This window comes from Accipiter gentilis, chromosome 8 (assembly GCF_929443795.1).
Source record: "Accipiter gentilis chromosome 8, bAccGen1.1, whole genome shotgun sequence".
Taxonomy (NCBI): domain Eukaryota; kingdom Metazoa; phylum Chordata; class Aves; order Accipitriformes; family Accipitridae; genus Astur; species Astur gentilis.
Window position 1 is genome coordinate 9,404,430 of NC_064887.1, and position 22,007 is coordinate 9,426,436.

General features: G+C 45.2%; 1 protein-coding gene across 1 annotated transcript in view; it reads left to right on the top strand.

The window, feature by feature from the left end:
* Window positions 1-22,007, top strand: part of LOC126041974 (BEN domain-containing protein 5) — a 980,738-nt gene that overhangs the window by 948,604 nt on the left and 10,127 nt on the right. Inside the window, exon 12 of the mRNA XM_049808428.1 lies at window positions 16,323-16,419. Within this exon, the coding sequence (XP_049664385.1) occupies window positions 16,323-16,419 (97 nt within the window). The remainder of the gene's footprint in view (window positions 1-16,322; window positions 16,420-22,007) is intronic.

The window sequence follows — 22,007 nt, forward strand, 5'->3', positions numbered from 1 at the left end:
CCAAACCAAGGACAGGAGCTGAGACAAGGGAGAGGCTGGTGATTGAAGTGTGACTGTGATGGAGGTAGTACATTTCCCGGCCAAGGTGACTGGTTTTGTTCTGAAAGGGGGAGATTTCTGAGATGTGGCTGCCGCACTTCACATCAACCTGGACCAGGACAGCATATTTAGACTTGATAAGTGATATCCAGGTCCCAGTGGGGTTTTCCTTAAGGGCCAGCTTCAACTGCCTGCCTTGTAAGGGAAGCCTGAAGGGGGACAGGGGAGGGGAAGAAAGAAAGAAAAAAGGGAGGGGGGAGGGGAAGGAAGGAAGGAAGGAAGGAAGAGAAAGACGGTCTTCTTTCCTCGTTAAAATTATTGAGCTGTCTACAAGTGGTGAGCGAGGGGACCATGTGACCGGCAGTTAATCACATTGCTGTGAAATGTGACTGCTGCTGATAATAGGATCTTTCCTTCGGTAGAATTTCTGTTTCAGAAGTAGTGATTTTCACAAAGAAAAGAGGTTGAGGGAGATATCATTTCAGATCTAACAGAGCCTGTGTACATTTTCTTTAGGGAGAAAAACCTCCTTTTTCCTTTTCTGTTAGGTGTCCCTGTTTGTATTATTATTATCATCATCAATTTTTCATTTTCACAGCCCAAACTCACTGAGTACAAATGCAACCCAGCTCCAGTCTGTCTGCAAGCAGATTAGTTACCATTTAGCCATAAAGTTAACCAACCTTGTTCCAGTCAATTAACCCCTAGAACCCTTAATTTATTGGTGCCCCAGTCTATGCTAGCCATTGAAAAGATGAACATCCTGCTTCAAAATGAACTGGTTTGTCTTTCCTCCAAGATACAGGAATTGTAAGAGGATGGTAGTAAATAAGCATTTAGAAATCCCTTCTGTACAATCAAAGGCAACAGCAGCACAGAGAAGAATAAAGGACATTTTAGCATGCATGAAAAACAGTGCAGTAAATGAATCAGGCTCTCGGGACAGGAATAGCAGGGCTGTGGAGCCACTGTGGGCTTGGCTGAGTTGGCTCCTTCTGTCATAAATTGATCTAATATACATCAGGTTACTGCCAGAGTCGCAGGCAAGTGAAAGATTGCTGATCTAGACACCCTCCCACCTTCAGATTTTGCTTGCCAGAATCTCTTTGCTCCTTTTTGGGGAGCCTGAATTACTTTCACCCTTGTTCTCTAGGTTTTTGACTGGTTTTACTGGTTAATCCAACAAGAAACTTCTCCAAAGCACACCGAAATAAGTAGGAGGCTCTCTGCTGGCTTCCCTGGCTTGTAGATCAGGTGTTGCTAAAGCAGATGTTTTAGTCAGAACTAATTAGAGTTGATCTGGTTGCATAAGAGAGAAAAAATTGTAGCAATGCAAGCATTGAAACACTGAGGTTGTCTCCATGTGACAAGACTGGAAAGGACCTATTTTTACTTTTCTTTCCGTATTTTAAATAGTAGTTGTTACTAACACATGTTCTTTTCTGAAAAGACCTGATTTGGAAAACACAATGCACCTATAATTGTTTTGATATTAAAAAATAAATAAATTTTAAAATGCCCCAAATTGCAATCAGGTCAAATGTTTCTGGAAAAGCAAAAAAGTGCAGGTTGAGGTGTTTGGAAGGGCCTAAATAAAGGCCAGGTCGCGGCTCTAGTGCCCTTTCAGCAACAGGACACACTGTGGCTCCTCTGACAGCTTTTGCCTTCTCCGATCAGTTTGGCATACTCTTCTGCCTGACAAATGATCTGCAAACAGACCCACATTTTCTCAGCTACATCAGCTCAAAATTACTTTGCCAAGCAATTCTTGGGTGGTTGTTCAATTGCAAGCCGTTCTTCATGGGAGCTACGTTTTGACAGGTGATCCGCTTCAAGTGGGCTATCCTCTAACATGGATTTGTTTCCTTGTCGCTGCATTGGCTGGACGTGGGTGAGGCATCGCTTTGTGGTTGTGAGAGGTGAGCCGGGAGAACACTTTTTTCTTGCAAACTGTGAGAAAGGCGATGTACAACAAGCACAAATGTAGCTGAAGCAAAGGGATTTTCTCCTGGAAAATCTCTGTGGAAATATTTTTGATGCGATGCTCTCCTCGGTCTCTTCACCAGACAGTGTATCTAGGCTGTCTCCTCTCATGCAAGAATCAGCTTGAGCAAGGACAGGCATGTTCTTCTAGGCCAAGTGAGGAAATAGTTCCTTTTCTCATTTCTGCTGTTGCATTTCCTTGGTGGGCTTGCAAACATCGCATCCCCTTTTGCACTTCAGTTTTAATCTACAAATGGAGGAGCCTGGCAGCCTTTGAAAGGTTTTTACTATTGGCAGGTATTGTTTTATTCGTTGCTGTGACCAGCTTTTTATGCCTCATAAGTTCTGCATCAGTTTTTGCATTTGGGAACACCACTTAAAAGAACGTGCTGCAGCAAATGTTGATTCCTGGTGCGGTACTTGAAGTTGCGCGTGTGTGGTGTTCCCTTTGGTTCTTAGTAGGCTTTCCTGGCAACAGAGAAGGGAAATTGGTCCTGAAAATGGCTGAGCCGTGTTCATCCAGTCCTGTGCCCAAGCTAACCGGGGCAGTTAACTGATCTGCTCTGCTCAGGGATAGCACCTTGCTGATGTAGCAACACCGCACCTCTTACCAGAAGGGTGTCTTCACTTGGAGTATATCTTATATTCTTCCTTTGAACACTGGCTGGTGACAAAGACAGGCTGTTGGAGTAGGTTAGGTTTGGTCTGACCTGGTTTGGTATTTCTTGTGAAAGAATCATTTATTCCTGCTCTCTGTGGGATTTTTCTAGACAGGCCAGAAATTCCCCGTCCTTTCTGCTTTCTCTACTCTTTGTCTGCTAAAATAGCTCAGGTACATTTCTCTGTTAGCTACTTCGCTCCCTGCAAAGTCATATACAGAGCAAGGACTAATTTCCCGTACATTCTTACTAAACTGAACGGTTATTCTACCAGAACACAACCCCAAACACATCAACTCTCCCGACCGCTGCCAGGCCCTTACAGCGTGGTCCAGCTGCCTTTCCTTCAGGTTTCCAGCACGCTCGAGGTAGGCCTAAGGGCCCTATTTGAATGCAGTTCAAGATACATAGTTCTGCCTCATTTCCAGCCTCACAGCTTCATTCTCTAACCTGTCGTCCCTTGTCTCCTGTTCCTATACCCTACAGCACTGCAGCTCTGCTTGCATATGCTTCTTGCTTCCCCTTGATTGCTTTTTGCACTTCCTCCCTTTGCCCATACTGGCTTGCTTTTGCAGGCCGTGTATTTATTGCTAGCTGGCAAACGCAAGTGCTTGGACATACATTCAATAATCTTTGAACAATTTCCATTTACTCTGGTTTGGGTTTTTTCCCTTTCAGTTTCACTGAACACTGCCTGTATTTTCTCAGAACTTTTTCAACTGCAATACAGTCTGCTGCTGTTCTCCCTACTTATCTTCTTTTTTGTTTTTTTTCTTTCCACATTTTCCATGTTTTCATTAAGCTGCCTCACTAAACTCAGGTGAGCATTTCTCCACTGCTGCCCTCTCTGTACATTTGCACTGAGAAGGGTCCAAGTTTAACCTCAGTGTGTTAAATGCTCCCTTCACCTGGAAGGAAATCAATGGTACAGGCAGACTGGGGTTTTATCTACGCCCCCACACCAAAATGTCTTTCTTTTTGATGTACAGTAATCTCCCCCTGTGGTTTCACTTTTACCTGTTTTTCCATTAAAACTTGACTTATGCTTTACTTTTATGGCAATGGAGTGCACTGTGGAGATGATAAGGGTCACTTCTGCTTACTGTTCAGGCAAAGGTGTGGTTTTGATCTTCAGATCAGTTCTCAAGTACATTATCTTCCCTGAGAGCTTGCCTATACTCAGAGTTGCTGCTTTCCACTGCTTGTTCTCCATTTCCTCTGGCTGGTAAAACATGACTGTATTTGGACCAACTCTTTCATAACATCTCTTACGTTTTTGTAAGAGAGACATTTTTATTCGATATCCACAAAGAGATGGGATATTGCAAGAAAGGAAAGTGATTTGATAGTCCATATCTGAAATTGCCCCGACTGGATGACTTTGTGGAAGAGTTGCTTTGGTCAAAATCTTCAGGAGCAGGGAAATATCTGTAGCACAGAGGTACTCAAGCTATTTTTAAACAAGCTGGCTTAGGCACAGGAGAAACAGCATGAGGTGAGCTGTGCAGAGAAACATAACGCTGTAGTTTGAGTGCTTCTAACGATAGTTCAAGTAGCACTGTAATACACCACGGTTACTTTTGTGACTGCAGCATAGAGATACCAGCCTGTCACATGGCAAAGGACTCCTCAGCTCCAGTGGGGCTCTCTGTACTGGTATCCCTTGACTTAAATTCCGGTCACCTGGGTGAGAACCTGTGGCGATATCCAAAAGATGGGATTCGTGAAATTTATGAAAGAAGATGGCGGAGGGTGAGCTACCACTGTGTGAACATGAGCCACTTATCTGAGCTGTCCTTCCTCACAACTCCACAGCAACATTAGCTACTGATGAGAGCTATCATGATGGTATCTCCTTTAAATGCTCTTCCTCCACCCACCCACACCAACAGTTTGTAACTCCTGGTGAGTACAGCCATTAGACAGAAAGGCCTTTAGCCTTTCTCCTGTGTGTGCTTGGGTATCGCTTACTTATTGGGCATGGAGCTAACTGAAGGGTAGTTAATGCCATCAAGCATTGGGATGTATTTATATTTTTAACTACGTGTAAGTGATTATCAACATTATAAATAATTACAGTCTGCCTCCCAGCCCCTCTGCTCCATTCCACCCTGCTAATTGCAATGCTTAGATCTCAATGAGCTCATTATGTTTTGTCGATATTCAGCTCTTTGGCTTGCTCACTTAGTAGGGACCGGGGGGACGCAAATGGGAGCTAAAGATTGAAAATGCCAAGCTCCTAGGGATTTGGGTTAGCGATCATCACTGCTTCATCTCTATGCACAATTTATTCAGCACTCCACCTTCCCTAATAAATTATAGATCCCTCAAAGGGAAGCTTTGCCAAGGGATGGGCAATTGCCTCACTCGCGGGGGAGCCCATTCTGTGCGGTATTGAGCATCTTTGACATCTGGTCCTCGCAGGATTGGATCCCTCCTGCCCTTCCCCTCCGCCCGTCTCTTCCACCCCTTTTGGGAAGCATTAACCTTTTCAATGTGATGTATGCGAAAGGGCGACAGTCAGCAGTGGCAGTTCCTAATGGATTCTGTTTGGTTGGTTGGTTGGTTGTCTGAACTGCCTGCAATGCTGTCCAGACCTCTTGGAAAAGCAAGCCAGAGTGCAACTAATATTTTAATTAGCAGCAAAAGGCAGAGAGGCTTTTAAAGAAGAACAGTGTTTGAATTCAGAAGTAAGGAGCAGATGAATGTGGGGCAGGGGACTTGGGATTCAGTGCAGCTGGAGACAGTAGCACATAGCGCCTTTAAAGAAGGGCTGAATTTTCAATCGCAGGCCATAGAGGTGAGCGGTGAGATGGTTATGGTCGTCTTTGGGGGCTGGTGGGCTACAAAGGGGTGAATTTGTGCCCCTTACTCATCTTCCTGGTGGTGCAAAAGGAGCGGAGACTTGCCATACCTGCCTTGCCAAGGACTGAGAAAAAACCCAGTGGAGAGCGCTACTCTGCAACAAAATCTGAACAAAAGAAACTGAGTTACAGGGGCAACCCTTTGCCCACCCCTCTGTCCTCAAACAGGATCAGTTCTACTGCCCCCTTTCCTGATAGCTTTTTTCCTAATTCTGTCTTAAGATGGAAATGCTGCAGCCTCCCCAGGAGATATTTTCCTAGTCCTTCACTAGTCTTATCACTGGAAAGCTTCCCCCCAGATCTAATCTCAATCTGGTTTATTGTAAATTAAGGCCATTGCTTTTTGTCCCATCACCAGCAGGCGCAGAAAAGTTTATCCTGTTCTACAGCAGCCTTTACTTATTTGTACACTCTCTCTCTTCACTATTCTATGATCCAAAGTCCACAAATCTTTTCCGTTTTTCCTCCTCAGGCTTTCTGGACTTCTGATCCTCCTTTAGAAAGCCCTTAAAATCCCCAGACAATCAAGCTGAAGTTAAACCAACTTTAGAAGTGGCAGAGTCTAACTCAGCTTTGTGACTCCACAGCCAAACACTGCTTCTCGCAAGACCGTGGCACGCAGCAGGGAGCTCGGCCAGCCGGCTTTGCAGCAATGAGAGATGGCTTCTCAGCGAAGAGAGTCAGTCAATCTCAGTCCTCTGCAGCAGGGTCGACAGCTGCAGCAAACATCCTTTGGCACCCATGGGTGAATATTCCCCAGTGATTCAGTGTGAACACCAGTGTCAGAAGTGGATCTGAGAAGGAGGAGCTCTCTCCCAGCCATGCAGAGGTTGGTGCTGCTGTGTCACCTGAGCTCTGGATCAGAAAGAATTCTCCAGGATGATACTAGAACTTGTGAATGGAGGCAAATAGGGCTCCTGGAATTATTTCTTGCTAGTAATATGGTGATAGAGATAGGCAACGCAAGCAGACAGTGAGACAGAGTAAAGAGCAGTGCAGCAGACAGGCCTCACCACTATAACGAGAGTTTGAAGGGGAAGTGATTTTTATAGCCGTAAGCGACACTCTGGAAAACGGAGAGATGCAAAGTTGCTGCTTAGGTCTTTCACAAACTCCAGAGGTTGCTGGTTAGATTATGGTCACAAGCATGTTGTTATGAAAACCCTTTTCACCAGGGAAAGCAGTGACTCTTAATCTGGCCCACCAGTTAATCCCCTTGCAAGCACTTTGCTTTGAGATGCCCCTTTTATAAATCAAGGGCCGCTCCTCCACTGACTGTACAGCGGTGTACTTCCAGCCACTTCAGCAAAGTTGGCTGTTGTTTCAGTGACAGGAGTTGGTGGATCTGAAGTTTGGCAACGGTTTATTCCCATCCCATCAGAGAAGTGAGGAGAAGAGACAGGCAGTGGAGAAGGGGAGAGCTGCAGACCTTTCCAGCATCTTTATCCGGACACAGACCCGCTGCTGCCAGCAGTTCTTCCCCAGGGGACATGATGTAGGAAAACAAGCCAGCTTGGGTGAGTAGCTTTTTTAGCAAGGGCCTTGTGACAGCAGTCAGAGGAGAGTTATTTGTGGCAGGGACTATATATAACTATATTTGTGTGTGTGTAGATTAAATATATATATGTGTAGTGCCTTATCGCTGCATTCCAGCTTGAGTTTAAAACACAAAGGAAAAATCAAAGGTTTTAGAAAAAGCGAAATTGATCCAGGAATGGGAATTATAATAGCAAAGAGGCATTAATTGGGTGTGTGTGTGTGGAGATTATAGTAATATTTTACTCCTTCCCTACAAAGACAAAAATAGCATTAGTTTCTCTACCTACTAGTAACAGCTCTAATTCTCTTCTCATTCACCAACACCACTCTGGAGTGACCACCTACAGATGAAGTGTGTCCAGCTGATGTGAAGAGAGCTTTGGCCGAGCTCACGTGTGTCATTGCTTTGGGGAGAAACCCCCCCTACAGCAGATAGCCTGAGCTTAAGTGTGGCGTTGACCCTTGAGCCTGAGTCAGCAATGTAGGCAGAAAGGAGATCTTGGCATTCACGAGCTGATGCTCCTTCTTTCTCATTTTACTTCATTTAACTCTGATTGTCCTCTCATCCTGTAGTGCCCAAAGCAAGCACCCACAGACACCTTAATCATTGATTCATCCCTTGAGCTAGACCCGCTCTGCCACCCCAGCACAGCCTGGTCCTTGCAGAGAGGGCAGGTGCCCTGCCTCTGGTTTGGCCAGGCATAGTTGCCATTGCAAAACCAATCCCCAGATCTTTTTTGTGCTCTGCTAGCCCTGGAAATGTGCCACTCCCAGCAGAGCTTTCTGTTGCCTGCAGCCTACACCACAGTGCCTTATCCTGAATCAATACTTGCAGATACTGGAGATAACTCAGGGAGAGAAATACATTAATGTAGCTGAAGAAACAAAGATAATGATATTTTTTCTTCCCTTTTTTTTCTTCCCTCCCTTCTCCTACAAAATAAAATTTTATTTTCTCCCCCCCCCCCCCTCTATGATCTGCACTTAGCAGGGCTCCAGACTCTTGAATTATTTCCCACTTTTCAATAAAGCCTTAAATCTTTTTTAAAAACTGCTTGTTTTAATTGAAAAATTTCAATCAATCAATTTGCCCCTTCTCTACCCTCTCGCCTTCCTCCCCTCCCCCAAACAGACCCATTTGCAGTAAATAATCTGTAGCCAGACTTTCTGCTCTAAAGAAATAAATAATTCTGAATTTGCTGAATCCCGCCTGATCTCCCAGCTTTAAATCACTGCACTTTGTACTGAGCTCAGCCGAAATGTTGAACACACTGAAGCATGACTATTACTTGGAGACTGCAAGTGTTTTTAAAGGTACAGCCTCTGAGGCTGTGGTCCTTTTTCCTCCCAGGACAGTCTGAGAGAGGAGCTAAGCCAATTCCTGGGGATAAGTTGTCTCTTCCCTGCATTTTGCCCACTACAAATGCAGGTGTTGCCTTCTCTTGAAGGGACTTATCAAAGACTGACTGAAGGCAAGAGAAATCCATTTGGTCTTTGACCTAGTCTTTATGAAGAGGCATCTTGACTGAAAACATCTAATAGCCACTGGACTGAGTCCTTTTTCAGATGGATGATCTAAGGTAGGTTCCAGGAGGTCCTCTGCATCTGCTCAGACACTGGAGAGCAAGTGCCCATGCTCCCAGGTGCACATAGTTGCACTTGGACACAGGAAAGCCAGGGGTATCCCAGCCAGGGGAGAAGTGTCTCCCCAAATCATTGCAAGTCTTGCAATCACTGTCAGCATTCTGCAATTCTCCTTATCATTCCTCTATTCAAAAAATTTTAAACCAGTTATATGCAGGGTTATGTCACAAGGGAACACAATCCTCATATTTCTTAATTCTTCATATTTCTTATTTAATCATATTTCTTCATTTCTTCTTTTTAGGACTGCTCTTGCAAAGCTATTGACTATGCCCTGTCTGAAAATGCAAGCTGCAGCTGAAGAGGGAAAATGCAGCATGCAACAGACTACTGATGCCTAGTTATGATTTATACAATTCATGAGCTTCCAACAATTTAGAGATGAAAAATGGTTTATCCACACTTTGGTGTGTTAAAACACACTTTCTACCATTTATCTTGAAACCGATTTTGCTTGGGTGGTGGTGAATGTTATGCACAAAGCCGTGAATGGAATGCTAATGGGAACTGTCAGACATGGAACAATGAATGTCATCATGCTTCTGGGCTGAGATGTGAGGGAATAAGAGGATCCCCAAAAAGTTCAGCTCATGATTTTCCAGTGTATTGGGGGGGGGTGTGTAATTAGAATTGGAAAGTATTGTACTGTTCTTGCATTTCTAACCAAGCTGAAAACAAAACTTGTTAAGACTTAAGTCTTCGTGCTGTTTTTCCCTTGTGCATTTGAGAACATTCATCAGTGATAGGAGAAGATTGTGAATGCTGGATTTTCACTTGGAAATTTCTTCCCCTCTTTTCATCCTTCTTTGGTACATCAGAGAGAATCAGCTCTGTAATTTTCATTGACTGTGTAAAGAGCTGAGGTCAGCTAATCCACAAGGGCTCCTTCCCAGATTTGGCAAGTGACCAGAACTGAACAATAGAAAAGATCAGAAATGTTAAAATCACAAGAAGAGGCTCAGCCTAATGTCTTCCAGATACTCTAAATAAAGATCTGTCAGACATTAATGTGAGACCAGTAAATGCAGGCCAAATTAATTTGGGGACAATTTGATAGAAGCTCTTATAATCAGGTTTTAAGTATATAATTTTTCAAGTATACCAGCCTGTGGAGCAATGCTGATGCAATATTTTAATGAATTAAAATATACTGGTGCTGAAATTCACCCTTTCTGGGTTTTTGAGCTGTGAGCTTGGTTCTGACCTCTGTCCCTTAGATAGCCTCATCAGGAGTCAACACTGCCAAGATATTAAATAAACCATTTTCTTTGGCTGTTTCATAGTTTAGGCCAGATTACCATTTACAGGAGCACCCATTTCCATCTCCCACTGGTGTAGAGGGACCGTAAGATGGATAAAATGTAACTTACACAGAGCAATGTGAAGATGGCATTAGGATAATGGAGCACCAGTAAGGTTTCCCAGCAAAATCATGCTCACAGTGCTAGTAAACGGCATGTGGATTCAGAGGTAAAAATGGGCAGTAGCCCTGTTGCTTTTCCAGTGTTACTTTGACTGTGTCTGAAACACCTCGTCCCTCTCTGTTTCTGTGCTTGCTCTGGACAGTCTGATTTTCCTTTCCCTGTCTGTGTGTCTTGAATCCCACGTTGAATGAAGTGCTCCCTTTCGACAGCCACATACGGTAGCAGCTCTGCAGCCCAGTATTGCGTGGAGGTTTTCATCAGTAGCATAATGCGTTCGGTTGGGTGGTTCCCTCACTGGTGCCACTGTGTTGCAGAGGGAGAGTTGGGGTATGCAGGCTCTCCACCGCACTCCCCTCTGCTCCCCTTGAGTCTCTGCCACCCTTCAGTGGCAGCACCCCAGTGGGGTCAGGCGCGCTTGGCTCTATCCTGGCACTGCGTCCCGTGCGTCACCGCCACCTTCCTGCCTTTTTCTTTCTCTGCCTCGAGATCCCTCCGTTCCCCGTGTCCAGATGTTAGCTGGGATCTGCCCATTTCAGTTTAGTTCACGAGAAGGGCAGAAGCAGTAGCTGATATTGAAATGAGTTCATGGGGGATACAGCATGGTCCTTGCGGCACAGTCCCTCTGGCAGAGATAAAACAGTGCTCTCCAAGATACCTGTTCTCCAACCACCTCTTTCAGAGGAGAGAAAATTACAGGCCTCTGATTACTCGGGGAGAAGAGTGCACAGCTTCCATCTTTGTAATTTCTTCCACCACAATCAAGCATTTCAGGAAAAGGGCCTGAAATAGTCAGTCAGGGATCTTTCCGCCCGGTTCCTTTCCTGATAACACACAAGAGGAATAAAAATGAAGACTCGTCATTGCTGTTACATTTCATTTTCAGAAGCATCTGTCCCATCTGGGATCAGGAACTGAGGCTGTTAGGAATGGAAATACTCCCCTTGGGGAAAGTCCCTTTGCTATTTCCAGGCTGGCTGCGTTCAGGGCATTTATAGATTTTTAAGGCTGGACAGTCTGGTTGCATTTCGCTAGCTTGACCTGCCGAGTACCGTGACAGGGTGTCACCAGTGATTCCCACGTTGAGCCTGGTTCTTACACTGGAGCTATGAAAAGCCCTGTTCCCATTGGAAGTGGCAGACTCTCCCCAGAAAGCATGCCTACACGCACCTCGCAGCCCTGCAAAACCAACAACTTGAAGATTTAGTGCTTGCCTGGCCAGGCCCTGCTCTCTCGAAAGTCAGTAGTGAGGACGGGGTAAGTCCTATCCCCTCCCTACACTCCCTTTTAGAAGCTTCCTCCTTTGATAATGATTTTGAAATGTGTAACCAGATATTACTAGACATTGTGAACCTTGTTTCCCTGGAGTGACAGTCTCTGGGAAGGATGCATCATCGGCGCCCAGACTTGCACTGTGTTAAATGCTGGTGAAAAGCCACAGAATAGCCCCTCTCCCCCTCACCCCCCCACCACTGCCAAGTCTCTATATTGCCCCAATTACACTTCGCTTGAAGTGGGCCCCCCAATTAGACATGATGTGGGCAGCATCTCTTATTTATTAGAGAATAGTGTCGGCCCTGTGAAACAAAACAAGTAACTGCTGAAAACAGCTGTGCTAAAATAGAGGACTAGTTCTGATCAGGCCAGGCGTGATACAACACAGTGGTTTAAAGCCGTGTAATGCCGTTTTCCATTAGAGCTCTTGTTCGAGTCAGGAAGGGGTTTGATCCATTGATGGAAGCTGTTATAAACAGATGAGAAAACCTCATCCATATTTCTCTTGAGATTGTACGAAGCTGACAGTATGCTAGCTGACCACAGTCATCTGGGACTCTCCCACACAAAATAACCCTCTTTTCATAAATAACAGGATCATTGTTGTGGTAGACTGAGATTTGCTGTAGAATTCAGTTTTGTCAAACAAAGAGCTTCTTCTGGGTTTTAATTTGAGCTATTAAAAAGATTCATCTTTCTCTTCGTGTCTCATTTTCCTTCCCCTCTTTCTCCCTTCCCTACTTTTTTTCTTCCCCTCTGTCTGTCTTTAGGATAACTTAAAGCTGTTTGTCTGAAACAAAAGACTTGCATGGGTCTGGTCAGTGGTTCCTCTAGATTGAATGGTCACGATTTCAAATCCTGTTTAGGACTGAACTTGGACGAATTCCATAAGCTAATAACCCAGCGCAGTGTTTCAAATTGATGGAGGTGCCGTCCTCTAGATGAGACATAAAAACAGAGATCCAATCTGCTTGGCAGAGACCCCACAGGACTTATCAAAGATGAGTGGGGGCTGCTAACTGTTTTGCCCTTGTCAAATCCTTACCACCACCACCGTTTCTCTTCCTGTTCCAAAGCAATGACACTGGACCTTATGAAAATGAGACGGTGAACTTGAAGGAGCCATCCTTTTTCTAATTATTTAAAGCACTTTGCAGTGTCTGGAAAAAGGGGGAAAGAAAGATAATCCACACACTTGAAAGTGGAATGACCCTGAATTTCAAAAAGCAAAACAAAAGCGAGCGAATGGTGCCACCATGCTCTGCAGCAGTGACATTATTAAATGATCAGTGAGCTATTAAAGCAGCAACATTTAGTACCTCCCCTAATGACTTGTAGTGCTAACTGGTTTCCAAATTGAGATTTTTATTGCCTTCATGCACAGACAGAACAAGGCTGTGTCTGTGCTTCTAGAGGCTCCAGCTTAAGCAGCCTGTTCACAATAGGAGCAATGAATCTTCTCAGTTGAAAACTAGTAATGGCTTATGAGATTCCCCACCCCTCTGTCCTCTTTTCTTACCAGGGCTGGAAGCTTTGGGGTGTGAGGCATGCTAGGGTTCATAAATACGGGGGATTTTGCAGAGAGGCCAGCACGATTCTTGAACTTCCTAACATCTGTGAAATTTGGCAGAGTTGTACATAAACAGACTGTCCTGAAATGTCCCCAAAACCACTGATGCTATTCAAAGACTGAATGCTGTGAGGACAGTGTCTGCAGGAGGGGCCTTGGGCACACTGGTTTTCACTTCCAGGTAGAAATATGGAGCATGGAAGAATGAGTCTATGGAGGAGGAAGGGAGAGGAAAGGGAATTGCAGACACTAGTGAAAGTGAAGATTCACCCAGATGTTTTCACCTTGACCCACCCAAATGGACTTCTACTATCTTGTATGAGCTGAGCTCCCGTGATGGGAATAGCTGGGAAATGGCCTTCTATCAAGTACAGTTGAAGCTAGGTAGGGAGTTCCTATGGGCAAAAGCACAGCATGTGTGATTGCAGAAAGGAAGCTGGTTAAAAAACAAACCAACCAACCGCTCAGCAAAAGTGGGTTCTGGTTGTAGTAGCAGTTATTTATGTGCTTATGATATACTGTAGGCCAAAGTGGAGTCTGGGTCTTCCATGCACCTGAAATAAATGCAAATGTTATTGATTTGATTTGCTTTTCTCCATTGGTTCTGCGCACATATGCCTCCTGCACTTGCTGAATGAGTCAGGCCATTTCTTGTCCAGGCTAGGCAGTCACAGGGAGAGGCTGTTACTGCGGTTTCTGAGAGGTCGTAGGATGGCTTGAGAGACTAGTATGCAAATTTTTTATCCTATGCTGGTTCGAATCTCTTTCCGTCAATGCTGACTGCAAGTTGTTCCCGTTTTGTGACTTTTTGTTGGCTGCACAGGGCACAGGTTTGCATTTCCAGTTTCTTCAGTGTCTGTCTACCTGTGTGTCCATGCTCCACGAAAAGCCTTTACTTGCCTGGTAATCATAGCAAACAGGTGGTCTGCGTGGGCTGCAAAGCATGTTAAGCATTGTAGAAAAATGGGGTGAAGTGGCCTTAGAGGCCTTTCTCTATTTCCTTTTCTGAACTTTGTGCAGGACCAGTTAGACCTAAAGCATTCATGTCTGCTGTGGGTTTAATCTGCTCTTGAATAGCTCTGGTCTGGAGATTTCCAGAGGTGCTAAGGCAGGTTATTCCAGTGGTTAACTGCCTTTACCTTTAGAAAGCTGTTCCTAAGTTCAGCAATAGAACTGGATTCCTGCAGGTCAGGGTTAAGGCAGAGTTGTAAGGCACCATGTAGGAGCTCCTATAACCACTTTCTAGGCTGCACCCACTCTCAGCTAAGGGCTTCCTCCCTCAGGACAGCAGGTCAGGTGTTTCCCATTGTGCAAACACAAGCAATGTAAAGAAACAAAGAAAAGGGCAGCAGGGCCATTTCTGGCAGAGGAGCCTTCTGAGATTGGTACTGAGAAAATGTCCTAGAGACTTTACCGAGTCCAATTACCACTTTATGCCTTTAAAGTGCCAAGTAAATGAAAGAAACTACAAGATCAAGCCATGTTAGTCTTCTCAATCCCTTAAATGTTTGACAGCCCTCTTCCCTTCTTTCTCGCTTCCTCAGACTACTTTGAACTCTTAACCTTTGCCGCTGCTTTGAGTTCACATCTGCAGAAACCAAACTACCCACAGCCAACCCCAAATTCCAGTAACAATCACAAAACACTTTCAAAGCAACGCTGCCCTCCCTCAAATTGATAAACTTTAAGCTGTCTCCAACTTTCTGAACTTTCACGCATGTACGGTTAGTCTCGTCTGTCGGTGTTGGCAGGCTGCAGTGGAGCTTACTGGGTACTGCAGCAGCCGTGAAACAGCCGGTGTTGTTTCACACAACCAACTATCCCTGTCCACGCAGACAACAGCCGTGAACACCAGCTGTTCAGGCTGGGCTGTACTGTTGGGCAGAAGAATACGGATGCCCGCAGCACGTACGGTATTAGGAACACAATGAGCATATCAGCATAGACCCTGAAACAGAAGGGATAGATCCATGTAACCATCCCCAGGCACAGCAGTGGGAACCAGAAAAGTGGGACCAGGTCACTGGAGAGAAAAGCAGTGTCAGGAGTCATCCTCAGCTACTAGAACTGGGCTTGACTGCAGCGCTAGCAGAGCTGGGGGCTGGCTTTTTGCAGAACTAGAGCTAAAGACTGAGTCACATTAGTTCGACCTCCCCTTTAAATAAATAAATAAATGATAAAGAGAGATCTCACAGTGATGCCTGAACCTGATGTCTCATGCTCACTTGTTTTGATGTGTCTAATGTAAGTGGGCGGGTAATAAAAGCTTCATTTAGAAGCTAGCGTCTTCACAGGCGCTGCTGGAAGCCCCTGGGACACTGCACTTCTGGAATTTTCCTCTAATGGAAACATCAGCAGATAACTATTGATAAAGCAGAACATGCATGCACACAAAACAGCCCAGCAACAGTTTATTTTCCTCGGCTGCTGAGTGTTGGACGGAGGTGTATTTAGATTCCCCAGGTTACGTACCCACCTCAGCTACTGCATCAGCACTCCTGAAATGACCATTACGGTGGCCATTTGGGGCAGTGCCCAGGAGAAGTATGTGGTTATTGTAGCGTGGGTAACCATCAGTTCAAAACAGGCAAACAAAGGAGTCCTCAGCCCCCATAACGTCTCCGTGGCAGCTCTGATGTGCAGCACCTGCCTAGTGTTGGGCTCAGGGTTAGCTGAAGGAGGAATCGTGACTAGTGAGAAGAGCCCCCAGAGTTACTGCTGACCTCCCTAGGGTAATCTACTGTCCTTCCAGTTCAGTGCTAAAATCACCATTTCAGGTCTTGAATACAACACAGTTAAAGAACAGTATATTCTCCCAGGACCAGGGGGGGTGTCAGTGCTAAAGGTTTGGAGGGCTACAGCTGTAATCCCAACCTTGAGTTTGTACACTAGTCCATGGCTGTTCATACCATGACATTGTTGACCTTGTTTCCTGGATACAAGCACAGAAAAACTGCCTGTATTCAAGCATTTTTAGGTAATTATTTTCCCTAAACGTGGAAATTGGAAGGCCCATTTTGTCTGGTGTATTACTTCATGACCACCGCAGGGATCTGCAACCAGGCATGGGGGTAAAGAGAGATTGTTTCCTCCTGTCGTGGTTTTATGCAGCACCTGCCTGTGAAAACAAGTCGCAAACAAGATGACCCCCGCTTTATCTGCTTGCGTAAGTCATTTTGTCTGAAGCCTAAGCACTGTGGGATGGTTAATGTAAAACTTGCTCATGCATCAAATAGCAGTAATTTACCTTTAGACTCTGCTTTATTATTATTATTATTTTTAATTATTTCAAAAAAAAAAAAAAAGCTCCTTAATTAAAAACTCACAGATATGAAGCTTGGAAGAAATGTGGCCAGGACATTCTTGGATTACTACAGGCTGAACTCCTCGGTGGAGAGACCACTAGCACCCACTCCTAAAACTCGGTAGGTCAGAAAGCAATTTCTCTTGCTTTAGCATGGCTGCTTTTTTAATACCTTTCATGACTAAACTTCAGTGCTACTGCATTATGGCTTTATAATAAGCGTGCTAGTCTAACTGCGCTTATTTTATTGAAATTCCATTCGGAAATAAAGCATTTATGATCAGGAAAGATACCTGGTTTATGTCTGAAAAAATATTCAGAGGATTTTGGAGATATTGATATCTTTCCCGAATTTTGTCTGCTGTACACCAATCTCACACCAGTATCTTTAATGGACTTACCCTTCATTTATCTCCTGAGAGTGAGAGGAGAATCAGACTCACTTTATTTGAAAAGTTTTAATTCTGGAAGTGAAAACTTCTTCAGTGCTTCAGGAAACTACTGGCAAGCCTGTGCTAAAGGCAGGGTTCTCCATCTCCCCTTGGACCTGTCGCAGTGCTGGCAGCCAGATGGCAGGTTCCTTCTGCCAGTCCAGCTGGGACCCTTTAACTGGGGACCCTGTCTCACCATAAATCCTTACTCCAGCTTTACAACCAGTTCACTGGATGTTTGTCCAAAAGGAAGTCTTCTTGGACATGAAGTAAAGCACTGGTGAGCAATGCACAAAGGTGTGAACAGAGGGTTTGAAATGCCCAAGCTTGAATCCCTGCAGTGCTGCTGGCCTTCTGTCTGGTGTTGGCCAACTGGTGTCCTTTCAGTGTCTCTTAGCTTGTGTGAGGAGCAGGGGAGATACCACTGAGCCGTTTGTGGAGAACCGTCATTCCTTGAACAGGCAAAGCTGTGTAATAACATAAGGAGGGAGGAGACCAGGAACCAGAGCTCCTGTTTCACGGGAAACACCATATTCAGAATTGGTCTCTGCTCTGAGAAAACAGCAATAATGCCTCCAAACTAAAAGTTTCTAATAAATTGCCTTTGGGCCAATTGGAATGCTTCATTTGGATTTCAACTCTTAATAGCACAACCAAATATAATTTATATTTTGCAGTGGAAAAGCTAATTCCCAATTGGCAAGGGAGGCAGCTGAGCCTTGAAATTCACTCCCTTCTTCTCCCCTGTTTGCAGAGGAACACTTTCTTACTGAAGATTTTCTAGTGATGCGCAAGATGGATGTTACAAATATCAGCGCAGACCATAGAGCAATTGCTGGAGTTTTTTCTGCAGCCTTTAAAAATCCTCTCAGTGCAGCCATTCTGGCAGTTGCTTATATATGTGGTCAGAGCCAGCCTGAGTGCGTTAGGTGTTTAAATGCCCAGCTTTGAGTCCATCTCTCTTTCTCTGTTCGTGATCTTGACACAACAGTTTAGGCTGGCGCAGGGAGGATTGTCAGCGCTGCAGTTCTGAATGCTCTTATCTGCAGAGACCTGCAGGGTTAGCAGAGAAAAGCATCCAGCATCTTCCTCTCCTCCGGAAATTGAATGTATCATTTCTCTCAGACTCCCAAGGGCCACAGCCTCCAAGGCTAAAAACCCACAACTATTACTGAACCTAATTACCACCTGACAGCAAAGTGCTTTTCCGTAGCATCATTCAGTTACCTCATCAAAAGGAATGTTTGTTTGCTTTCTTCATTTTAAATTAAAGAACCACTGACAGTGGTAACTGAAGCATTTTAATCTCATCAAATATCCATGTCCATCTCTATAGAGACAGCCACGCCAGCAGGGAAAGATACACATCTATAATCGGGTTGCACAGAGCAAATTTTTCTTGCTCCCCGACCAGAGTCTAATGGGGTGAGGGATCTTTTGTTCAGGGAGTGCTACCTCACAGTAAAATCCTAAAGACAGTAAATGTTCACCCCTAAGGCAACAGATGTTTAAGAAATAGATTTTTAAAGATTCATGTTGTTAATTTCTTGACAGCTTTCAAATACCGGCTTTTCACTGTAAAAGTAGATAAATGCCTTCTATTTGTAACCTGGGCTTTGTCACCTGACATCTGATCAGAGCTTGTATATATATAAAATGTATATCAATGAAATGAAATTGTTCTTTGAAGCTGTCGTGTTAACTGCAAACCTGTCCAAAACAAAATCTTGCAAACTTCTGGGAAGCAGAAGGGAGATGGCTGTGGCTTTAAATATTCCTTGGCTAGGCAGTGGCATTAGGAAGGGATTGGAATATGTAAAATGATACTAAATATCTGTGTAATCAGGACTAATTATATGGCATGGTTATTAGCTTGAAACAGGACATGTTGTGCCCACAGTTTATGAAAATATATTAAAACATTACCAGATTCCACATACTCATTGAAAGAAAGCTGCAGAGTTAATAAACGTGTAAGGGACAACTAATTGGCTGCTTTGTCCCAGCCTACTACAGGCAGAACAATTTCTGTTTGAGGGAATTAGTGCAGCCAAAATGTGTTATAACGATAGCCCTGGAAATAGTAACAACCTGCAACACTTCCAGAGCACATCTGATTGAAAGATCTGAAAGAAGGAAATGTCTATGTTGGTATCACCACGTTGCAGAGAAGGAAATCGAGGCACAGAAAGGGAGAGACGGTCCTGAGAGTCAGAAATATGTTTTAGTAGGGTGTTTAGTCCACACAGTCAGGCTGTCTGGCAACAGCCATCCTAGAGCATAGGCAATGCGGGCAGTTCAGTGGGAACTGAATTAGGATCATCTGGAGCACCAGGCAAGAACTGAGGCAACAGCTCTGGTGACAGAACCAAGACTGAGGCTGGGGCTAGGGTACACTCTGCTGTCCCGTATACTTGTGCAGCTTATTTCAAGAGGTAAAGAGAAATAGCTGTATCTGTATAAGGTGCTTACGTGCCTGTAAGTGAATCCAACTGGTCGGCTGGACCTGTGGTTAAATTCCACCTGCCCTTGTCTACAGAAGCCCCTGGGACAAGTGTCACCTGTAGATGGGGCCTTCAGTTCCTCGCTGTGGAGCTGTGCCCACCACCCTCCCAGGAGTCAGGCTCCACGGACTTCCCAAGAGGCCACCATGAAGTGAGGTCAGGGCTGGAGCCCTCAACTACTTGCTGAGCCTGCCGGTGGCGGGGCAGTAGGAATGCTGTGTTTTGTCCCCGAGTGGATGGTTGCTAGAAATTAATGTTGAACCCATCGTTGTGGTGGTCGTCTCTGAAGGGTTGGGGCGAGCTTTGGTGCACCTAACTCTACATTGGGCAATCCTGTGCCCTCCCGACATGTCCTCACCAGCAAGAAGAGGTGTTCACAGTTGCAGGCCATAGACATCAAGCTTAAAAGCTTCTGCTCCTTTGTAACCAAAGGAATCTCTGGGCAAACCTCAAGTCCCCAAGTAGCTCAGATCCCTGAAAAGACCTCTGGATTGTGCACTGACTCTGTAGAGAGGTTAGACATGAAAATGAAATGCTTAAAGAGGTTTTTTTAGTACTGTCTTTACTTCTTACAACAGTTCTGTCTTCATCCCCTCCCTGTCCAGCGTGGTTATTCTCACATGCATCCTCCCTCCCCCCACAGCTCATCCAGTCCCTCCCAGACCCCTTCAGCCCCTTCCTTCTGGCGGAGCTTCCTCCAACCTTCCCCCAGTTTCCCAGAAGCCCAGCCCAGTGGACATACAGGGTTTTCCACAGCCTGCAAGGGAAGGTCAGGACTTGTTTCAAACGAGTGTCCTGCAGTCTTCATTGTGGGAAGACCCTGTGATCCCAAACAAATTTCCAGTTCAGAAAGATAATGTCTCTTGTTATCAGCATGCTAAGCAATTATTTTCCCGAAGGTGATGTGTCTGCGGCAAGATAGGAAAGCATCAATGACTCAGCTGGAGAGGGCAGGAAGGTTAGAATATTTTCCTATGTGAGCTAATGAATTAAAAGTCTTGCTGAAAATGCTGGACATTTTTTGGAGTGACAAGCCGGTAGGCCTATGAATTTCTAACAGAGAAAGAGACCTCTGTGCTGCCTACAGAAGCTGCTGCAGGAGACAGTGCTGCCACTTGGACATGCTTCAGAGAGGCTCAGGAAAGTCCGTCCTGGACACAAAGACGTCTCTCTCGGGTTGGGTTAAGTGGGCACAGAGCAGGAGGGCGCAGTGCAGAAAAGGGCTGTCGGGTGGCAATGAAGGTTCATGCCCTTCCTCTCCTCTTGTTACTGTCATTTCTTAAGCTGCTCGGTAACCAGCAAATTCTGTTCCCACTGCACTCACTGGAAAGCGTTTGAGTGGGGCTCCCTTTGATGCCGCCGGTGGCACAGGGAGCTCTTCCTCTTACCAAGTCTGTCCTGCACTCTCCTCTTTCTACTTGTGCCAGAGTAAAGGTTAAGATTGCTTGGGTTGAAAGTGAGAAATGTCCTCTGCTTGGTAAAAGGTAAAAAAATTGTAAGAGATTAAGAGAAAGCAGAGTACAGCTGTTACAGGGAATGGTTAAGGTAGGAAAACAGATTTTTTTCTGAAAAATTAGCTAATGCCAGTCACCTTGCACTGCCTTAAGTCCACCCCTTTGCCCACATCAGCGTTGCTCTGTCCTTTCACTCTGGCTCAGCAGAGGAGCTGTTGCCTCTTTAAACCACTGACATTTTTTCTCTGAGAGCCACCAGTTCTATGTTTCTCATTTTCTGGACACACTGGATTTCAAATTACAGAAGTGCTGAGTGTTTACAGCTCTGGCTGAGGTTAGGGGAGCTGGGCTTTGAACAGACACAACGTGGGTACCCTGAAAAATACCCCCTGGACCTTGCTAGTGGAGCAGTCTGCAACTCATATCTGCACCACATTTTCCTGTAGGTAAAACCCAGGCTCTCTGTTTCAGGAGTGTTGGAAGAGAAATTCCTTCCTGGGTGGGAAGCTCACGGTTGCTGCACTGACACACATGAGAGAAAATTCCAGGAGAAGATGAATAATTCTAAGAGCAGGGATTTGATGGCATGCAGAAAATAATGCCTGGGGCCACGCACTGAAGAAAAAAAGGACAGAACAAAATATTGACTGGCCCTTCATTAATTGCCGTCTGTCCATCGTGCCCTGAATGCAGCAGCAGTCTTGTTGAAGAAAAAGTAGGCTGTGACGAGGTAATTAAAGACCACATCAGAAGGCATATCCGCCAGCAGGCTGAATTAAAATTGTTCTGACAGCCTTTATTCTGGCAATTCCTCCTTTTGCTGCTTGATTTTGCAGCCTTAATGATGATGTATGAGTTCGCAGCTGCGTATCCAACAGGCTGGATAGGCCCGCGGGACTGTCCCGTCATCCTCAGAGGCGATGGGCACCGTCGTCTGCATCATATTGGGTGGCACTGGGGAATGTCTTCCTGTGCATGGGCACAGGCTGATCAGAGGCACTTCTGCCAGGACAGCTCAGCCGTTCAAGTTTTGAGCCCCATCTTGACACTAACGAGCTGTGTCCAGAGGTTGTGTGGTCTTACAGGCTCAGACCACACATACCATCCCAGGGATTTGGTGCTTTCTGGCATGTGCTGTGGGGGGGTCCTTCTGTCCCACTGGGTCTGGGATGTTCTTCCCAGTCCACCTCTTCCTGTGTTTCAGAAAAAATCCTCTCTACACTTTTAAGCTCTGCCTTCAGGATTTTTGAGGTTTTACCTATATCTGGTAGTGCTTTCTTTGACCTGGCCATGACTGACATGAGAGCTGGGAGTGAAGTT